The sequence below is a fragment of the Euprymna scolopes genome, chromosome 7, assembly GCF_053919585.1.
Source record: "Euprymna scolopes isolate OS-2025 chromosome 7, ASM5391958v1, whole genome shotgun sequence".
Classification (NCBI taxonomy): Eukaryota; Metazoa; Mollusca; class Cephalopoda; order Sepiida; family Sepiolidae; genus Euprymna; species Euprymna scolopes.
In genome coordinates, this window is record NC_136488.1 from 158,412,735 (window position 1) to 158,436,546 (window position 23,812).

At 33.3% G+C, this 23,812-nt stretch overlaps 1 protein-coding gene across 8 annotated transcripts in view; it reads right to left on the minus strand.

Moving 5' to 3' along the window:
- Window positions 1–23,812, minus strand: part of LOC145280106 (TBC1 domain family member 2B-like) — a 414,275-nt gene that overhangs the window by 166,255 nt on the left and 224,208 nt on the right. For all 8 annotated transcript variants that reach the window (XM_080131850.1, XM_080131851.1, XM_080131849.1 and 5 more), the window contains one exon: window positions 5,410–5,804. In XM_080131850.1, the coding sequence (XP_079987976.1) occupies window positions 5,410–5,804 (395 nt within the window). The remainder of the gene's footprint in view (window positions 1–5,409; window positions 5,805–23,812) is intronic.

A 23,812-nucleotide genomic window follows, 5' to 3' on the forward strand; every position in this document is an offset into this window, starting at 1 on the left:
CATACTTAACATAAGAAAGCTGTCATATTTCACGACCGTGCATGCGCAGTTGTGAAACAGTTGGAAACAGAAACAAATCCAGTCACTTCTCACGTACTAATTTTTCAATTTGGACCACTTTAGCAACACTTTTTTCCGGATGAAAACAAATTAAAAAGTTTTCCCCGTGTCTGAACACTCTATACACAAAAATTTCAAGTGCATAGATAAAAAATTTGGAGAGTATATAGGTTGAGAGGTGTCCTCACACACAGAGACATATTTTCACTTTTATAGAATACTAGCGGGGAGAGGGGTACCCAGCGTTGCCCAGGTGTTTAGAGGTGTGTGTGTGCTCGGGCGGGGGGGGGGTAATCAAAACATAAGAATAAGCGAAGTAAATATTTTTCAAAAAATAAATGTTAAAACTTAAAAAAATCGAAAAAAAGAACACAGAAAAACTAACGTAAAGCAAACGAACGATGTTAAATGTAAAAATGGGAAAAACAAAAAAGAAAACGCAAATGTAATGGAAAAATAAAACAGAAAAACAAACGTTAAAACTTCTTTAAAAAATCTGAAAAATAAAAACCAATTCATTATTAAAATTTAAAAAATCGAAAAAAAAAAAAGACACCTCACATCAGGATTCGAACCCAAAACCTTTAGATAATGAGGCCACCCTCTAAGCAACTGAGGTAAGAAGACGTTGACGAAATTGGATCGTTTTTTTTTTAAATATTTAAACTAAATCATGTTCCGACGTTATTTGCGCATGCTTAGAAGCGAACTTGTCATGAGAGGACGGTTTTTGCTGACCCCTCCCTGTAGAAAACTGATGATTTTAGGGTGAAGAAATTAATGTTTTTGGCCAATTTTTCGATATTTGTTGGGCGAAGGTTGGAATTTTAAAATGATACCTATCTCGTGAGAATCCGTGACCCATGTTGAAAGTTTTTGCGAGACATACAAACACACATACATACATACAAACATACACACATTTTCGCTTTTATATATATAGACTAACAGAGGGTACCCGGCGTTGCCTGGGTGTTTTTCAGTGTGTGGTTGGATGGGGGTGGAGGTGTTAATGAAAACATAATAAGCGAAGCAAAAAAAAACTAACGTAAGGCAAACGAACGATAAAGAAAACATGAAACAGAAAAACGAACGTTAAAAAAAACAAAAAAAACACGTGAAAAATGGCTTAAATAACCCTGCTTCTATATTAAAATTTAAAAAAATCGAAAAAAAAAAAAAAAAAAAAAAAAAAAAGACATCTCACACCACGATTCGAACCCAAAACCTTTAGATAATGAGGCCGCGCTCTAAGCAACTGAGCTAAGACGACGTTGAAAAATTGTGTCGCTTTTTCAAATATTTAAACTAAATCAGGTTCCGACGTCGTATGACGCATGCATAGAACCAAACTCGTCATGAGAGAACGTTTTTGCTCACCCACCCCCCTGTAGAAAAGTGCTGATTTTAGGGGGAAGGAATTAACGTTTTTGGCCAATTTTTTTATGTTTGTCGGGCGAAGGTTGGAACTTTAAAATGATACTGATCTGGCAAATATCCGTGACCCATGTGGAAAGTTTTTGCAAAATATACAAACACACATGCATACAAACACACATTTTCGCTTTTATATATATAGACTAGCGAGGGGGAGAGGGGGTACCCGGCGTTGCCCGAGTGTTTGGAGGTGCGCGGGGGTGTTAATGAAAACCTAAGAATAAGCGAAGTCAAAAAACCCAAAAAAACGAACGTCAAAAAACCCTGCTTAGTGGCTTAAATAAGTCTGTTTCGATATTAAAATTTAAAAAATCGGTGGGTACCCGGGTGTTTTTGGGTGTGTGTGGTCGGTCGGGGGTGGGGTTGTTAATGAAAACCTAAGACTAAGCGAAGTAAAAAAAAAAAATAGAAAAACGAACGTTACGTGAAAAATGGCTTAAATAACCCTGCTTCAATATTTAAATTTTAAAAATCGAAAACAAAAAATCTCACACCACGATTCGAATCCAAAACATTTAGATAATGAACCAACTCTCTAACCAACTGAGCTAACACGATGTACATGAAATTTAGTCAGTTCTTCAACTATTTAAACTAAATCAGGTCATGACGTCATCTGACGCGTGTGTGGAACCGATCTCGTCATGAGAGGACGGTTTTTGTTGATTCCCCCCCCCCGTAGAAAATTGTCAATTTTGGGGTGAAAAAATGAACGCTTTTGGCCAATTTTTCGATATTTTTCGGGCGAAGGATGGAGCTTCAATATGATACCAAGTTTGTGAATTTTTGTTCTGTCTGTCGAAAGATTTTAGCAGACACACAAACACACATACATACAAACATACATACACACATTTTCGGTTTTATATATATATAGATGATAGATATTTGTCATAAAAGTAAGTAAATTTATTAACAAGCTTAATTTCATCGACAAAATATAATAAAAAAATGACATAAAAATAAATTGCTATGTGATATACTATTATAAAATAGTTCTGAAACTTAACACAAAAAAATAAATGTTCGAATCGATAGAACTGATAGGCGATTAAGTTTGATTTGTTTATGTTCAATGACAAGGAGAGAAGAAAGTGGATGTAAGGTTTACTGTCAACAGTTGTGTAACTCAAACTTCTTTTATTTTGTCCTTTAGTCCTCACATTCCATGAGTGATCTTTCTGACAAAAAGGGGGGGGGAAATTGCTGTTTTCTGGGTCAGAATCTATTCCATATAACATTTATCATTGGCAAGTTTTTTACCTTGAAGTAGCATTATTTTCAGTCTTTTACATGAAGAGGCTTCATGTTATTCTTTGCATATTAGAACCAGTAAACATGACAAGATAATATTACCAATAATGTCTTATCAGGAATTGTAAGTGAAATTTTTTTGAGAGACGAGTGGAGTCATCCTCTAGTTAATTCTCCATATAAGTCAAGACATAAGCAAGTTTTGCAAACTTCACTTTGCTCCCCGCTGACTCCATGCCACTGAGAGACTGACCCTTGAACTTATGGTTGAAATGACTGAACTTGAAAATCGTCCAGACTCAGCTTTGCTTCCCGCTGATTCCATGGTTTTAAGAAACTGACCTTCAAACTTAGAGTTGAAATTACTGAACTTAAAAAATCGCCCAGACTTAGTGCCATCCAGACATGAATATTAAGAGCTTAAGTTGAAGAATTGTGCTTGACCAGGGTTGTAAAGTCTTTCTATAAATAATTATTGTTACTTTATTCAAAAAGATCAGTCGTTGAAGCGTTATTCTTTCTTCTTTTAATTTGAAATTACCTTTGCTTCACAGTGATACAAACTTTGATGACCAGCGTTAGATGATTTGCTCTTTCGATCTTTTCTCAACATGAGAGAAATGGTGATTTGTCAGACAGGACCTTCAAACCCCCAAGACCATAGCCAGAATGACAACCAGATTCTGAGTGACCAACGGGAGCCCAGGAAGACCGAATTTGGTGACGTCACTCACCGGATGTTATTGTAGGGGAAAGGTGTACGTAATAAATTAAAAATGTTTTTAAATTCATACAAAGATTGACCAATCACAAAAATTGTTCTAGTTCATGAAATCAAGAAATAAATCATTCAAGATAATACGAAACATAAATTATAAATCTGAATTAAATACAGATGGAATTTATTCATATCACTTTCGATGGAAATGGAAAAAAAATCGTCCATTTTTATTGGAAAAAGTAAATATCATAAGATGTTTCAAGGTTTCTATTTTTATAAAATTTTCCATTAACTTTTTATTCAAGGAAAAATAGCTAAATATTTCAATAAGGAAAAAATAAAAAAGTTCCAAATTTAAGATAAAAATTAATTAGGAATAATAAAAATCGATAGATTATGAGACATTTCCAATGACTCGTTAACAACAAAAGTTGTTAATTATAAGTTTTGGAAGAAATTTTTTAAAACTTTTGAAATCATTACTATATATTAGGTACAATATGATAATCAGCAGAGAATTGGCTCTGTAATTATAAATATAAAATCTGCATGAATTAAAATATATTTAAGTGTGTTTTATGACCGGGCAATGTCTGGCGCCGCCCACCCTCCATCAGTATGTCTATAAAGCCACCATTCGCCCATGCATGGAATATTGGTACCATATCTGGGCTAGTGCGCCAACCACTACTCTTCCCATCTTGGACATGGTTCCAAAACAGAGTCTCTAACCTAACCCGATCTTTCAGCTCTTGTCCTTCGTTGTAAAGTTGGATCCCTGTGCTCGTCTTACAAATAATTTCACAGAATATGTTCCGATGAACTAACTGCACTTGTACCCCTTTAACGTAAATACCCCACTCCCATCAAACTTGACCAGCACCAAAATCCCACCCCTTCACTGCAGAAGATCTCCAGATAATGGAAAACTTTTAAACTTTTTTTTCTTTCCTCAGATCATTTGCTTTTGGAATTCACTCCCTGCTTCCCGTTTCCATGGTAAAAAAAAAGTCTCTAACCTAATAAGTCTTGCACTATCAATTGCATCCTTGTGCTCATTTTACAAGTTCTTTTACCATGAACTTACTGCATTTGTACCGCTTTAATGCACATACCCCCCTGACTAGCAGCAAAATCCCACCCTTTCACTGTAGTGATGCCAGAAAACGTTTTTACTTTTTTTTTTCTTTCTTTCGATCGTTTGTCTTTGGAATTCACTCTTTGCTCCCCATTTCGACTGTACCGACATCCACAAATTTATAGTAATATGGATAATCTTGCTGCACAACTCCCCACTTTGGATGCCACTATAAATGTAATTTGTTTCTAGCAGTGTTTGAGAGGCCAGTAAAGTCTAGTAATGTTTGAGAGGCTAGTAGTGTCTAGCGGTGCTCGACAGGCTAGTAGCGTCTAGCGGTGCTCAAAAGGCTAGTAGTCTCTAGTGGTGCTCAAGAAGTTAGTAGTGTTTAGTGTCTAGCAGTGTTTGAAGTTGATGTGAGTGCTGATCTGGGCACGGAGTTATGAGATGATCTTCAAAGATAATGGGGGATGTAGTCTGATATGTATTAATTTGTATATCAATGAGACTTGATCCCCAAAAGGAAATTATAAAAAAACTGAAATTGAAAGGGCAGGGAAATTTAGTTCTTGAAACCGAACTGAGTAGGTTGGATCGTAGAAAGTAGTACAGACGTTGAGAACTTTTCATTTTTTTTTTAACTACAAATATCTGGCCTATGATCATAGTAATGTGAATAATCTTGCTGCATAACTCCCCACTTTGGATGTCCCTATAAATCTGGCCCTTAATCATAGTAGCTCCTTATGTCTCTGCAGCAATGTCTTGTTTTTGCTGAATTAAAGTTAATAAAAAAAAATGAACGCATGTTTTTTTCACACAAACTTTAAATGGTTCAAAGGAAATTCTGAAAACATACCTGGCGGCATTTCTCGCATGCGTAGACTCCAGAATTCGGTGACTCAGAACCTTTCAGTGTTTTTTTCAGTTTCCACTTAAATGGACCTTTTCCTTTTTCTGGTGTACGGTTCTTTGTTGAAGTATCCGTTTTGTTACCATCCAGTTGTTTGCTAGGAGTATCCACCAATTTGGGAGAGTCGGGTATTTTATCACTGTCTTGAGATCTGGTATTATCAGGAGTCTTAGGAGTATCGCCACTTTTGACTGTGTCTCCACTTTTCAAGGAGTCTGAGCTTTTTGCAGAGTCAAAACTTTTAGTGTGTTCAAAACATTTTGAAGCATCAGTTACTGTTACTGTAGGAATGTCTCCGATATTGTCTACCATTAACCATTCATCATTTTTGGAAGAATTAGCTGAAAGAAACAAAAAAAAAAAAATAAAAGTGTAATATTTAATGACAAGCAGGACCTGTGGAAATTCCACGGAATGAGGAATATATTTAATCAACAAATTTTTGTTGTTTTGATAAAGTTGATTTTTTTCCAGCTAGCACAGAAACAACAACAGCATCAAAGAAATATAAGTTTATTAACATTCCTATGAAAAAAAGTGTCCATTTTAAATATAGAACTGACCCAAATCATATAAATTAATAAGGACTAATAAATACTCAAAAAGTAATATTGTGCTACATAGTTCAAGACAAAAATAAAAGCACATATATGATCATTGTTGTAAAGATTGACAATCTTTAAGCAATGATCACATTATTATTATAATATTAAAAAACGAGGCTACATCAAAGAGAAGTCACCATCATATTCTTGTCCAGGGTTGCCAGATTGGCCTTTTTAAAGTCAAATTTCACAAATTTGGCCCCTTTTCGAAGCAGTTTGGCCATCAAAAATTGCATTTCACCAACAATTTTCTAAGTGTATTGTACAGACTAGGGAAAAGATTAAGAGAAATCTAAAATTTATACTAACATTGAATTCCTTGTAAAATATTTTTTTTTTTTAATTTAATAAAAAACAAAGAAAAACTTGGCATTCAGCTAAAAAATAACACCATGAATAGAATTTTCTTTTTAAGGAAATTGCTCCAGACAAGGTGTGAAACCATTTAATATAAGTAGCTAATGGGAATGAAAGATGCTTATCACACAAATAGGAAATACTTATTGGCCTTAGTCTTGAAAAGACCAAAGCTACACGTAGGAAGAAAACAGTCGGCAGAATGTGAGTTACACAAGTCTGCAGTTCTGAAAAAAAAAAATCCACCATCTTAGAAAGATGTATTACAATGAGATATCAAAACAGCGAATTAATGGAAATCACTAGACCAACAAATAAAACGAGCTGGTACAAGGAAAGCAGGAAATAGATCAGACACTTTTGAAGAATGCATGCCATAATAGTATTTATAGAAAAAAGACTGACTAGCAACATCACATCTGTGAGAGAGAAACTGCAGAGAAAAAGAAATTGATGCCAATCAAATTACAGACACATTTTTGTTTTTTATCAAGAACCCTCAAATAAGGCAAATTCACTCAACCAAATACGACAACAGGACTCAATACATGTTATGATCGATAACAATAACATAGAAATAGAATAATTCTTACAGTTTTTAATTTTTGACATGAGGAATGATTATATTATTTGGATTAATCGGACTAATGTTCTTATCTTGAGTGTTATTTGTATAATGTTTCGGTTGATGCAACCGCCAACCTTCTTTAGTTGTATAAGTTGCTATGTTTGGCATAGGTAAAAAGGGGGTTAACTCTACACTCCAAGGTTTCGTATTTTGGTTCTAGTTGAAAGTAAATTTACAAAACTTATAAAGTCAATAAAATATTAAACAAAACACTAAGAGATATCATTTCTAAATTATTTATAACTAACAGAACGTGTGTACCGGCGTTGCCCAGTGGAAGTATGACAAAGCCAGAAGATAATCGGTAAAGACCCCCCCACCCCCACCCACACCTCCAAAACAAATAAAACTGGTTGTTAGTGGGAGGGCCAATGCCAGCTGTAGAAAATAGTGGGCAAGGCCCAAATAAAACTATCTGGCTTCCACTGTCAGGCAGTGGCAGATAGCAGAAACCACCGGCAGTGATTGTCATCATTGTTAGTTACTGGCGATTAGTACTGGTTTACAGCGTTTTTTGCTGGGCACTGACTGCCTTTGTAACTGGAACTCACTGGTGGCCATGATCAGTGTCAGCTTCCATTGGAATGCTCCTAACTGAAATTGTCTTCAACTGTTGGGCACTGACATCCATTGACAGGGAGTGATGATCAGTAGCAGTTAGTGCTGTATTGAGTTTTTTTACTAGTGGACTTTGGATGCCTTTATGATTGTCACTGTTGGTTCCTGGCGTGATCTTCATTGGACCGCTCCAAAATGAAATTGAGACAGTTATTTTTTTTTTTACTGGTTGGCACTGTCTTTCTCTGCAATTATCGATCACAACCAATGTTGTACCCCATTGGACTGCTCTGAAATGAAATCGACTGTGTTTAGTCACTTCAAGCTGGTACTTTATGGCAGTGGCAGTCACTGTCGGGCACTATTCTTTTTAGGCTGTTACTGCTTTTTTAATGAATATGTCCCATGCTATTTTTCGAATTAAATGTTACATTATATGGTATACAAATAATAATAATATACAAACAATATGTTTTTGTTAAATTGTAAGGTGAAAGTACTGAATAGTCATAAAAGTCCTTGTCCATATTCCACAGAAGTAAACCAACTAGAACCATATTTTTTATAAAATACCTAATCGAATTGGACATATAAATATGTGAAAGGTGTGTACATAACCAAGCAATACTGTATCATTCATTCGTTCATTCCAGAATTGACGGCTACAGCTCTCCATCTATCTCTCTCCTTCAAGGCATTCATGAATTCATTGTTACTCATTATTTTTTATATTGCCCATGTGTTCAAACTGTCAACATGTTTCTCGCTATCATTCTTTGCTTCTTCTACCCATAATCTTTCCCGTTATTTTTTGTTGGTTGTCGTAGAGTAGTTTGATGGCGATCAGGTGCCACCTGTCTATCATGGTAATGGGGGGGGAGTGGATTCTTAAGCAGAGGGAAGGAGGCGTCTTACTTTTCCCTTGACTGTCCCGCTACCCATATTTGTATTATATTTATGCAAAAAAAAAAAGAAAAAAAGAGTTCCCATACTATTCTTTTTCAAATTGATGTTCCACTTAACTGTCACATGATGCGGCATATAAATAATGATGACAATAACGTTACAATATGTTCATTTTTTTTTAATTGTTAGGTGAAAGTAAAAATTACAGTCCTAGTTGGTTTACTTCTGTGCAGTATGGACAAGAACTTTTATGACTATGCACTACTTTCACCTAAAAGTCATAAATCTTATATGTATTCAACAGCAGCACATTTTGAACAAAGTAGAATTGTAGTTTTTTTTAAAAACACCTAATCAAATCAAAATTAAAAAGAAAATATGTGAAAAGTGTGTACACAACTAAGCAATATTATACTTGAGCAAAAGAAAAAATAAAAATAAAAAATAAGACAAATGCGAAACTGTTACGACTGAATGATTTCAATAGTTTGTAGAATATGTACTATTTATATAAATTGTATAGAAATTGTGCGTGTACATTTCCTTTTTATGTTAAAATACATAAAACCACAAAATCAATGTTGTGAATTAAGAAAAAACCCGTAAACATGTCTGCTAGCGGTTATTAAAAAAGAGAGGCTGGTTCACTAAGAGGAACATGCTTTTTTATTTGTCGAATACTGAGAAAAACAAATAACATGTGCAGTAATATTAATAGTAACACAAATAACAACAACAATAATAATAATAAGAGTAATAGCATTAAAATTAGTTAATCAATGTAGGATCTTTTTACGGTACAATATGAGTCTATAAAAATTAGATAACAATGACAGTAAATACAAAAAAATAACAGCAATAAGAAAAAGATATTAGGTGAATTTACCAAATTATAATCAGAATAATATCGAAAATATAAACAGTAATAAACCTAATACAATTATTCAGTAATGTAAGTACTTTATCAATACAGAGACCAAGAAGCCATAAAAAGTCCTGTTATAACAGTCTGTCTGATGAAGAAAACATCTAGAGAAAAAAAACGTACAATTTTGCTAGCATGGGCTTCCATATATGTAACTGCGTCTCAATGTCATAGTGGCTAAGTATCACTATGACAAAAAGATCTGGTGATTTTGGAGGTTGTGGAAGGAGTTAATCTAAAGAGGTGAAAATATTTTCTACTACCTACATCGGATTACGTAGCTGAGTGTTGCAAGGAAGATGAAATATGATATTTATAGAATGGAGATGAAGTGTGCATATTTTAGTTCGAGAAGACACTGCAGCATAAACTTTGAATTGTGAGTGTGAAATATTTGCATAGGAATGGCCTCTTTGGTTTCCTATAAGGGGAAAAATGTTATCATTTTATTAAATATAGTGACAAAAAAAGGAGGGGTAAAGTTTAATTAGATACATTAACTTCTTTAAAAAAAAACTTGAATATGAAATTGATCTCTCTTCTAACAGCTCACATTTACACAATTATTTTCATAACATTGTCGGTCTCCCATACCAACAAAACCAAACGACTGTTGATAGCATTGTTGTCAATATCTCCTAACAAATTTCTCCCTGCAATTTATATAGTTCCTTGGATTAAAATATAAAATGGTATAATATTTGTAAAACTAATGCTTTGTGTAGAGAGAGCGGCCATAGTTGTAAAGGTCTAACATGTTCGTTTTTTTTTGTAAGAAGGTGTTTAATCTGGAATAATAGATTTGTAAGCTCTCAACCAATGAAAATTGCCGGAATTTTAGAAGGGAGAAATTTTTATTTTCAAACTGGAAAGTGGAATGGTAATTGTATATTTATGAGTGTACAATCCAGTTAAAAAGGGTGTCAGGACAATATAGTTATGTGTATATTTCTTCCCAGTCTTGACTGCCGGCGGTGGGAGGACTTTAGATTTAGAAGGAAAAATAGGAACTACTTTGAAGATGTTGCGATTGTGATGATGTTGCTAGGATGAAATGTAAGACTTTATCATAACAACTAAATGCATGTAAAATGTCGTTCCAAAGTTACATAAGATAGTGGCTAATAATCTAGACATAATAAATTTGTATGTAGCATATGTTGTTGCAAACCTATGGTATTTTGATCAAGAGGGGAATTTCTGCAATCAAAATATTATATAGGATATAACTTAATTTTGTGAATTATATACAATTAACGATTCCAAATGAATTACTTTAAATGTTTTAAATGTAAGCAAATTTTTAAAAAAATGAAGAATTTCAACTGATGGATAGCTCTTTCTCGAAATATAGATATTATTGCATCTTGTTGAGATTGTTTCATTCAAAAAAAGCAAAAAAAAAAGTCTGAAAAGCAATCAAAAGCTAAAGCAACACAATGGCAAATATTTCAACATGCATGGCTATAGCCAGATTAGAATTTGGTATTCTTTTTATGGAAATCGCTCCAGATAGTGAAAGGGTGGGATTTTGCTGCTTGTAAAACAGTCACGTGGATGCAACATTTTAATGTGAAACTACTTTTTTTGTGCTGTATTGCATGTGTATAGATATGGTCGTAGAGACATGCATACAAAAATGATAACAGCTGGAGGAAACTATCAAAAGATGCATTCAATCGAATCATTAAAAGTCGACCATCTTATCGTAGAACATTAATATTTTAATATGAAAAGATTTCCCCGAAAATGGACAATGCCTAGAACAGTTTTCAATGCATGCATGCATATCTTCCAAATTGATATGCAAATTACATCGATGAAATAATCCTGTTGTTGGCTGCTGGTTCTGTCATATTTCATGAAAGGTTGGCAGCTCTGGTATGCACAACAGTGCACAATTTCAGGTGAATCTGCGCAGTAATAAATAATGGTCAGCCATTTTGATGATATTGCTCGTGTTCCATCGTTATACAACAAAAGCCTTTGTAAGCAATATGATGACGTGTTGAAATGATTCATGAAAAAGGCAACCTCGGAAATTGCTAAAACTTTTGTGAAAGACCATCAAACGGCCCAGAAATGAATTTTGAATCAAACTGAATCAAGTCCATATGTCAACATGCAGAAGACACACACACACAGACGCATACACATATATCTAAAATGAGTGAAAAGTGTTAAAATAATGATTTATTATGCAAAAAAAAACATTATTTAAAAAAAAAAAAAAAACTATTCTTATTATTTCTGTTCTCATCCGGAGTGTTATTTGCACAAGGTCTCAGTCAATATTACTTCTGACCTTTTTCAGGTATATCTTGTTGAACTTGGGAATCTGTCAAACTCAGAAATCTGCACAAAATTTTAAATGGAACTCTTTAATTAATTCATAAGGGTAGTATATTCTCGTTCTGTCAGCCCAAACTGGGTAGAAGTCCTACATAATTCACAATTGTATTTTGAGTGTTGCTTGCACTAAAAATTGAACCTTCAACCTCCAGAAGAGTGTAATTTTACAAATGAATTTTATCCAATGCTTTATCCATTATGCCTTACGGACAAATAACACTCAAGATGAACACAGTAGTTCGAAGAATGCAAATACTATAAATAATTAATCCTCATCTTAAAAATTCAGAAAAAAAAAAATTTCTTCAAACTTCCTGCAATTTAAATTTTATCAAAACATATCCTTCTGCTTTAATATCGAAAACATTTTAAGATGTTTCTTCCGCTGTTTTAACAAATTCTTGCATTATCTTACGATGGCGCACAATTTAAAAAAAAAAAAACTAGTCTTAAATTTAAAGATAAATACAGATTAAAATGGACTTAGCCAGAGATGGATTATTTTAGAAGTAAAAAAAAAAAAAAAAAAAAAACGGGTATTAAGTTACTGTTGATTGTTATTAAGCACCATTTGTTCATTTCGTATAAATCAGATGATTTTTGTTGGCATTTGTTTTTACAATATCTTTCTAGTTAGAATTTTTTCTAGGTACTTATAGAAGGACTAGCATGAAGATTACCTACATCACTAAATGAAAGTTTTTTTTGTGGAATGAACTGGATTTGAGCTTTGTAAACCCAGGTTGTCAGTTTGTGTCATTAACCATTTAGCCACCGTTACTTCTCAGCTGCTGCTGCTTGTTATTGCTGTTGAGCATCATATGATGACGTTGATCAGATGAAAAGCTTAGTTTTGACTAATAATTCTGCCAAGATAAAACTCGTATCATCACAGAACCGCTCTATATTTTACAGTTGAAAGAAGGCAGTCTGGAGCAAAATGCTCCTTTTGGTTGTCTCTTTCACATATACTCGGCTGATAGTTGGAAACAAGGTAAAGAAGGACTCATCCAAGAAAATAATATTCTTTCACTGATCAAGAGACCAATTCTGTAGATTTTTACTCAACTCTAAATGCTTTTCAACATTTGTTTTTTGAAAGTAGTCATTTTCTGATTCTTGCTGAGCATCAATCATGATGATTTGTTGGCATTCGTTTCTCCATTATCTTTCTATTAAGAATTCTTTCTAGAACAATAATGGATGCTTACAAGAGGGACCACATGAAGGTTGCCAACATCCCTAAGTGATTCTGTGGAACGAACTGGATTTGAACTTAGCACACCCAGGTTGTCAGTGCGTGTCATTAACCACTGAGCCACCATCATTTCCCTGCAGCCGTTTTGGGACGTTTTGTTACGATGGTGATATCATTGAATCACAGGGAGGAGTTGGTATTCATGTGATTGCAAAAGTTTTAAAAGCAGTTTGGGGAGTTTCTATCATCACTAACCAGCATAGCATTACCAGTGTCAACCAAAGGAAGTTTATCAGGCATGTGTACAGTGTGAATTTGTATCGAAGTGAAACCTAGCAAATGAGGGTTGAGGATATGCGTTGCATGGAGAGAAATGATATGAGAATGATATGATGGATGTGTAATGCGAGTCTTAAAGAACAGCTTGGATATGATGATCTCGGAGGAAGAGTAAATCTGTAGAGTGTATAGAAATGTACGCAAAAAAGGAAACTTTGTAGATTTGGACACATTTAAAGAATGGATGAGAGTTCTTCGTTTAGTAGATGTAGAACAGTTGAGATAGCAGGGTTGATAGCAGGAGAAGGCTTAAAGAAAATATGGAAGGCAATCACAAGAATGGATTTGAGAGAAATAATCTATATATAAAAGCGAAAATGTATGTATGCATGTATGTATGTGTGTATGTTTGTTTGTCTGCTAAAAACTTTTGACAAACAACAAAAATTCACAAACTCGGTATCATATTGAAGCTCTATCCTTTGCTCCAAAAAATATTGAAAAATTGGCCAAAAACGTCATTTTTTCACCCCGAAATCGACAATTTTCGGCAGGGGGGGGGGTCAACAAAAACGGCCCTCTCGACCGGTTCTACGCATGCGTCAGATGACGTCATGGCCTGATTTACTTTAAATAGTTGAAAAACAGAACAAATTTCATGTACGTTGCATTAGGTCAATTGATGAGTGCATTGGCTCATTATCTAAACATTTTGGGTTCGAATCGTGGTGTGAGATGTCTTCTTTTTTTTTTCGATTTTTAAAATTTAAATATTGAACCAGTGTTATTTAAGCCATTTTTCACGTAACGTTCGTTTTTCTTTTTCTTTTTTTTTTTACTTCGTCTATCCACCCTGACCACACACCCAAAAATACCCGGGTACCCATCGATTTTTTAAATTTTAATATTGAAACAGGCTTATTTAAGCCATTTTTCACGTGTTTGTTTTTCTGTTTTCATCGTTCGTTTGCCTTACGTTAGTTTTTTTTGTGTTTTTTTTCCCCGCTTAAGTGTTAACATTGTTTTAAACCTACGTCGTCATCGTTGCTGTCGTCGTAATGCTCAACGACTTCCAGCCGCGCACCTGTCAATTGGGTTCTTAAATAAATTCAAACATCTTTCACTAACTCATTCTGGCTGCCCGATTTTATTTTCAAACTTCTCCTCAGGGCTTCCAGTTCGATCCCCCCCCCCCGGGCTCTTTTTTATTTAACACCACACACACCTACAAACACCTGGGCAACGCCGGGTACCCCCGCTAGTCTATTATATAAATCTCACCTGTATGTATGTATGTATATATGCATGTCTGCCTAAAGCTTTCAACAGAGACGATGGATTTTCACAAGATAGGTATTGTTTTGAAGCTCAACCCTTCAGACAACAAATATCGAAAAATTGGCTAAAACATTAATTCCTTCACCCTCAACTAGGCACTTTTCTACAAGGAGGGGTCGCTTTTTTCACTAATATTTTTGAAAGTCATCATCTCTTTTTGATCGACTAGCCTTCATTTAAACCTTCGCCACTTTTAGTTTGGCTTGGCAATGGACGCAAGGGCAAAAACGTCACATTTTTTTTTTCATGTTTTTTTCTTCCTTTGCGGTACGGGTTCGAGCCTGCCTGCCTGCCTACTAATTTTTTTTTTTTTTGCTCAACACACATCTTCAAACACTCAGGCTAGTGTTAAATAAATAAAAACTTGGACAGAAGTAGGTTAGTTTGAAAGTCAATTCTAAAAGCTGTTTAAAATATACCAGAACATAAAAGAGATGTTATGATGATGATGATGATGATGATGATGATGATGATGATGATTGTTGAGCATCATTCTTGATGATGAATGTTGTTGGCATTCGTTTCTCCGATATATTTCTGTTAAGATTTTTTTTCTAGTGAAGGTTGTCTATGTGTGGAACAAACTGGATTCGAACTTGGCACGCCCAGTCACCACTGCCACCTCCCTGCTGCTGATATTCAAAGTAAGTATTGATTATAAAGACAACATTTAAAACATTTCATCAAAACGACTAAAAACTGTTTTGGGAAGTTCATTGTTTCTGATTTCATTTAACTCATTCTTTAAATCGTTTACACTAGTGCTGTTTTTAACTTGATTAAATTATTTTTTCAAAAAGTATATTGTCCTATCACAAAAAATTTGTGTGGTAACCTTTTAAAATTTTTCTTATCAATAAATCTCTAGTGCTGAGAGGGATTAAAACTGTTCCTTGTTTAAAAATCCCATTAATTATTTTAAAGGTCCCAATTAAACTTATTCTTTTTAATAAAGTAGTTAAACTTGAGAATTCTAACCTATTTTTATCATGGAGATCTTTTATTCCTTTTATTAATTTAGTTACTTTTCTTTATGCACCTAATTTAAATATATTTCAATTCACATCTTTAGTTATTCATGCACAAGTACAATATTTTATTCATCATGCCATCGTATAAATCCGAAAATTCTATTGTGGACATTGGTTTCACTGATATTTTTCTAGTCAGCATTCTTTCTAGAAAAACATTGGATACTCTATTATGAACAACACATATTTGTAGCCCTGATATCCAATCGTAAGGTTCTGCTGCGAGACAGATACAATATTATTCCACTTAAAGAACAAGTTCCTAAAAATATCTCTCGGTTGAAGTCTCTCAAATAGTGAATGAATGTCAGGCATCAAGTAGGATACCGCATCCCCAGCAAAAGCAAAATGATTAAAAAAAGAAACTAAAAAACAAAAACAAAAAAAAAACAGAATTTCCATAGTGGAACATCCCATGTTAGGAAGACTGATCTAAATTATGCAACATACCCCTTTTTTTCTTAGAAATTAGTTAATTTATCCTGAGATGGTAGTTAGAGAGAGGGTACTTTGGAAATAGTTATGTTATGACAGTAAGAGAAAGACACGAAGCATACAGTTTGCTTGGCAGATTTTTCCTTATAATTACTTAAACTTGGAGATTATAATTTATAGACCTAGAAGTTTATGAATCAACCAACAAACCGACCAGTGCCTGTTATAGAATTGAATAAATAAATGTCTTAAATATTCTACAATGTTTCTAGTCATAAACTCACCAATGCAGTAATGATGAATTGAATCTAAGATGGTACACACATGTTCTTCACATAAAGTCACTAGAACTATCACAAGAAAAGCATACAACAAAACAATAAAGGAAAATGTACAATTTATATTCATAAAATACTAATAAAAAATGAGACCTACTGATTCTTAGGATCATGAAAAAGTGAGTTTGCAAAGCCAGTTAAATTTTTTAAAAAGTAAAGACAAAATTAATCTTTCTGTTTGCTATATCGTTTTTTTTTTCTATCCCCTTTGTTCTCTCCAGCTATAAGCTAAATAGTATTAATACATGCAATGATATTTCCTATTGTTTATAAAGTTATAATGTTCTATGCTATAGTTACTTTTATTACCTCTGACTGTTAATAAACAGAGAGAAATAAAGAGAGAGATGAGGGTGATACTGATCAAAATAAAAGCAGGAAGTCCACAAAAATTCAGTGAGAGAGGAGAAGAGTAATAAACAGAAACTCAGTAAAAGATAAGCAACTTGGTGAGTAAATTGTAAATTCCACTTAAAACAATTCAAATGGATTGTTTTTAAACATCCAAAAACAAGGAATATTTTAACATATAATTTATGTGAGTAAAATACATAGAAAAAAACTCAGAGAAACAAACGTTGATTAACTAAGATTTAGTATAATAAGTTTGCTGGCCGAATTTTTTTTGCGTTTCCTGTAATTACAGCATACAAAATCTTTTAAACTTATGCATAAACTCAATCTAGATAATAATACACCAATGTTCGTATTTTATCACCCTTTACCCCCTCCTCCCCGTTTGACCATCATATGATGATGTTTTTCATATTGCAACAACACGAACCATTTCATATTCTTTTGTTCTGTTTGAGTTGATTTGAACAAGTCTGACAACTAAAGATAATGTCAAAAGATACAATCGTATGACTGATGACAGTGAATTGCATTATAGCATGACAAGTTGCTCATCATCAACCTCACTTTCTTATTTATACATATTAGTGTCAAGATAAGGTCAAGATGGCTGAGTATAGATACAGATGCAAAAGATGCACCACCACCCCCAAAAAAAAGAAAGGAAAAAGGTACGTACAACTGCATATTGTCTAACAGGATTTCCCTACCATATTTTTTTCTGTGTTCACCCTAGGTTCACCCTAGGTTCACCTCAAAAACTTTCATGTACACATGAACAAGAATAGTCATAAAGCAGCAGAAATTTGGAATCAGTTTCCCGGTCCTAGAAAAACTGGTATCCAGAGCTTACGAGCTTGTTTATTTGATATATATACTCTTGAATTGGAAGCCAGGTTTAATTTCAGAAGAGTTTCCAATGGGTGGCTATTCTGGACAAGATGAAGAATTCTCAGTGGGTAACTGTTCTGTACAGGTCTTTAACTTTATAATTTTGCAGGCAAAGAGCAAAAGATCTTTCTCATGTTGATACATAAAAAAATGGTGTGCCGGAATGCTAAAAGATTGAATATTTTTCTGGGGCAATTCTGGTTTCTGCTTGGTTGCTAGCAGAACATGGCTCCATTTGATTCATCAATTCCTATCGCCAGTGCTTATAAATAGAACCTTCCAGTTTTCAGTGATCATACCTTCTCATATAAAAAATATTGCAACATATACAATGTATACTATATACACGCAAAAATGTTGACAAAAAAAAAAAAAAAAAGGCATATGAATCTATGTTTCAGAGATGACTTAAAGTGCTAATGACTGAGATGAACCAGGCTACCCAGGGTTTCCTAATCTATATGTATAAATAACTCTGTGGACATTAGTTGTTTGTTATCGTGTATGTTTGTCTACGCACACTGGATGACATCAAAAGATGAGATCATCCACTAAAATAAGTTGAAGACATCTATAAAAAATTCTTCATGTCCTAAATGTTGAAGCAAAAAGAGGATGGTGCCATCCATTTAAACAGAGAGTATAGACAAGTGAACAATGAGATTATATATATAAGTGAAATTGTGCCTGTGTGTGTACATTTCTCCACCAAATTACTCTGTCAATTTTCAGTCTACAGACTCGAGATTTGACATAAAGGTATTGAGATTTGGGAAAATCTTTTTAATCGGTTTTCAGCCAGATTTGACCTTTGAAAACTCTACCAAACTTCACCGCCAATTTTTGGTCTAAACACTAGAAATTTTAGATGTAGGTTACCTCGACATAAGTCAAACTTTTTAATAAATGCATATTATATACGTTTGAAACCAAAAACAACGCATTATTACAAAATAAGCAGACATTTATTTTGTTTGAAATTTATGTTGAAATTCATAAATATACTTCGAGGCAAAGTCCCATCTTCAGTATGTCTTTCTTTTTTTTTTTTTTACTTTTCTTTTTTAAAAAAAAGAAAGACATGACGATGAGGCTTTGCCTCGAAATATATTTATGAATTTCAACATAAATTTCAAACAAAATAAATGTCTGCTTATTTTGTAATAATGCGTTGTTTTGGCTTCAAACGTATATAATACGTATTTATTTTATTCAAACTCAACCGGCGCTTATAAGGAACAAAAAAAATCTTCTTAACATATATATATATATATATATATATATATATATATATATATATATATCCATATAAAGTTATGGACAGTACATAGGGCCTGAGCAAAGCTGGGCTGAACTACTAGTATATATATATATATATATATATATATATATATATATATATATATATATATATATATATATATATATATATATATATTACAGAAGATCAGGTTAAATCAACATGGTTACCATAGGTTTAAAGCCTGGAGTGGGCTCACAGTGAAAATTAATGTTTCAGAGCTTAAAAATCAAATATGGTTGAAGATAGCAATGATGACATGTTTTTAAATATAAATAAACGCAACAAAACATTAATTTTTGATTTTGGCATTGAAACCTATAGTACCATATTGATTTGACCTGATTTTCTGTAACATTATTAAAAAATAAATATTATGTTCTTATTACTTAATAATAGAGCATTCTGTTGGATTTCTTTCTCTCAAACAAAAACCATATATATATATATATTTCTGTAGAACTATATTTTCTTCTAATACATATCAATCCTTATTTAAGAAGCTCAATGTAAGAAAGAAAAAATTCACCTGTATATATATATATATATATATATATATACACACACACACACATATATGTGTGTGTGTGTGAATTTTTTCTTTGATGTAAGCGCTGTTTAAATTTAAATTTGTAAGTTTTTAAAAGCCAGCACAAAACAAATTTTTTGAATAAACGTTTGATTACAAACAAATAAATATTTAATTTTTTTTTAAATTCTGCATTGTATAAGCTTTTTAATTTTACAAATTTCGATTCAATTTCAAACAATGCTTAAAAAAAAATCATTAATTTCATGCAAGCCACACGTTCCTTCCGATTGGAACATTTAACATATCGACGTTAAAAAACACACACACACACACACACACACACACACACACGAATTTTACTTTTCTAGTGAGAACATGCCACGAGGAAGGAAAAAGAAAAATCACAAACCGATTCTATACCTGATAATGGCATTATATCGCTGAAACTTAGTTGATTATAAACAAATTGTTTTTTTTAAGTCCGTGTTGTACTTGCTTTCTAAACTTAATATATATCTACTAGCAAAGATACCTGTGCTATGTATGTATATATATATATATATATATATATATATATATATATATATATAGTAGTAGTGTTTGTGTGTGTGTATATACAACTCTCCTACAGCCCATGCCATTGGATTGATCATGACCTAGCATGATGATAGTCCCCCACCTAGGGATGGTGCACACAATTTTCCAAGGTAAAGGTCAAAGTCATAGTGTATGTATATATACTCTCCTACAAACCACACCACTGGACTAATCATGATCAAACCTGACATGATGGTCTCCAACCTAGGGATGGAGCACACCATTTTCAAGGTCAAAGATTAAGGTCATATTTGGTGCAGCTCTTGACAAACTCCCTCACCTAGGGATGGTGCACACCAAGTCGTGGTTCGGTGCCGGCAAACTTCTTTGTGAATTTGGATCAGATCCCCTTCCTCCACCCTCATCTCCTCATCTTGATGAAATTTAGCATGATAGTGGTCCATAACATAGGCCAAAATTTATTACACCATATCGCTTAACTTTGACCTTACAGAATAATGCTGCCAAAACCAATGTAATGGATCATTAAGGATCTTTTCTTGCGATGCATAGAATTCTTTTTAAAAATTTAAGATAATACTTACCCCTTTCAGATAGGCACTAAAAATGCCACCTAAACGAACTAAAAACGAAACTGAGGAAGAAAGACTAGCAAGATTAGAAGCTAACAGGTTAAGAGTTACTGCAATTCGCTCCAATGAAAATGCTTCACATGGAGTAGACGTCTGGAGCTCAACCGATTACATCAAAGAGAAAGGAAAGCAAGATTAACAAATTTGGAAAGAGCAACCCAAAATAAATTTGACAGAACTAGACATGCTGCAAGGTGGTTAAATTCATTACAAAAAGAAATTCAAGAAAGGTAAAGAGATGGTTGGGAAAGTGAAGCAATACGACAAACTGAAACAAACGAAGAAACAATAAGATGTGAATGAGGTGAGTTGAGAGAAGCTCCAAGATGAGAGAATGAATCAGAAACTGAACAAATCTTTGCCTATCCCAAGGGAATGAGCAAGAGGCCGGAAGAAGAGAACGTATGATTGCCAAACGACAGAAAAAGAGGCAGCTAAACAACAAACGACTGCTTTGAGAGAACAAAAATTAGAAAATTGCAATAGAAAAGATTGCTCTACCATAAAAATCATTTACTTCAGTAGACATAGGAAAAATGGCCAAAGTATGTCAGCATTTCTCAGTTGTGAAATTTAAAGGAGAAACCCCTGGTTGTTATTGGTCTTCTGGCAAGATTGTACTTGATAGCTTTCCACCACTGCCTCAGTTGCTGCAAGATTTGTTGTAACTACATAGATTTTGCAGAGATCCCTGACAAAGAGGAAGACTCTGACCTTCACGCAAAAGTGATGTCACATACGGTGCACGGACCTTATGGACCATTGAATCCAAGTTGCTCATGTATGATCGACAACAAACGCTCCAAAAAATACCCTAAAGAATTTCTACAGTATACCGAGCAAGACCATCACTCTTATCCCAAGTTCAAGTGAAGGTAACCAGAAGATGGAGGCAAGACTGGTCCAATAAGGATGAAGAAAAATGGTATGTTCATCAAGAAATCACAAACTAGTAAATTGTTCCCTCCTTCAGCAGTTCAACATTCACATTAATGTAAAAATTTGTACCCGAGCATACAGCAAAGTCCCACTTAAAGCATAAGTATTTTTGCTAGTATATATATATATATATATATATATATATATATATATATATATATGAGTAAACAGTTAATGAAATATGTTAAAAACACTTTGAAATGAGTTAAAAACATATTTAATTTGAAAAAGAAACACTAGATAAATGGATAGTCCTTAATCCGCGGAGTTTCGAAGAAATACTCTCCTTCTCATCAGAGGGTAGGAATTAGCAAAATGCAGGATCGGATATATATATATATATGCAAGATGAACCTTGTAAATGCCTGAATTCAATTTTAATTTAAGCACTGGATGATGTATATTCTTCTGACACTGATTATCACATTAAAAATTCAAATGAAATATGCAAATAAAATATGCAAATTAAATATGCTGGTTCACAGAAAAGATTATTAACGTGTCTTGTGATAAGTAGAAAACAAATCGAAACAATAGTAAAAGTACGAAATTTTATTTAGATCAACGAAACTCGGCTACAAAATGAGAACGTAGAAAATTCAGTGGATGTCTATGAGATTGACTCCTCATCTCTAAATACAACTTTTACACTTTTTAAAACACTTTCACGTTAATCTCATCGATTACAAACTTTCAGATTAAAAAAAAAAATTTTCGAAAAAAATTTAAAAAAAAAAAATTTATGACTTATCAGTTTTCAAACAATAACGATTTACTAAATTGAACACCCACTTTGTGGCTATCATCCAGAAAAAAATGGGATTCTCTCACGTGATCAGTGAATATTCCCGTTTATAAACGGGGTTACAAAGGGAACTTACTTAACTCGTCTCCACCTCTCTTTCAGCTATCTATTCCAATCACGTCATCTCGTTTGAAAGAATCTTAACCATAAGAAATTACAAAAAAAAAAAAAAAAAAATTTTATGTTTTTTTTTGTTTTAAGCATTTGGTAAAAATTGAAATGGCTACTCCAAGAATGAATTTTTTCAAATATGTTTGGAATTTTTTTTTCCGATGCTAAAATAGGACATTACCATGATATTCGTTTTTAGCAGAAAAAAATCGTCATTTTAAAGGTGAGTTTTGAGTTGGAAAGAAAGTAAAAATTTACCCTAGATAAACAGCTGGAGTGAGAGAGGTAAATCTAGAAAAAGGGAGGGGTTAAGAAAGTTCCCTTCCTAATACCTTTTGTAGACGAGAATATTCACCGGTCACATGAGAGAATCGCCATTCTTTTCTCAATGATGACCACAAAGTGGGTGTTCAATTTAGTAGAATGTTAGGATCAAGTAAAGAATAGATACCCTGTAGCAGACGACGCCGCCTGGCGGTGACAAGCGCATAATTCAACTAACACCGGTGATTCGACCTTGACATTGGCACAAGCACATGGCGTCGGGTGTTTGTAAACACGTCAAATAGCAAACATGCTCGAATATTCGCCAACAATTTTTTTTTTAAATATATTTACAAAACTTTTGAAGATTTAAATGAAAAAATGTATATTTACAAAACATTTTTTTTAAGTAAGTAACAAAACGAACGTATTTAATAAATAAAAGATATTTAAATAAATGGGTGTCTTTCTGTGTCGGATTTTTTCGATCAAGATTGATTTTTATGTACCGTGTGTTTTTTTGGGGACGGAGTGGGGGTCTGTATGCGTTTTTAAGACAATTCAATATTTATTTAATTATTCTTTAAAACATTTCAGTGACAATTAATATATTTTTAAAATAATATTTTTAAATATAAACTTTTGACGAATATTCGCGAGCAAGATTTTTTTTTTAATAAAAGATATTTAAATAAATGGGTGTCTTTCTGAGTGCGTTTTTATTTAATAAAAATAAAAATTATAAAAAGATTTGGTGCTGGTCGCGATTTGAGTTCCCTGCCGAACACCATAAAAAAAACACTGACTTCTCCCTACGCATGAGCAAAGGACATTTATCGCCTTTGTTTTTTATCACTTTTATCGACCTTTTCTTTTTTTTAAAATAGCATTTTATTTTTAAATGACGACGTTTTTACTGTTTATGAATATTAAAAGAAAAATAATTACTAAACATTTATTAATAAAAAAATGGGTGCTAGTGCACTTATGATCCGCGCTATAGTTTAAATCGT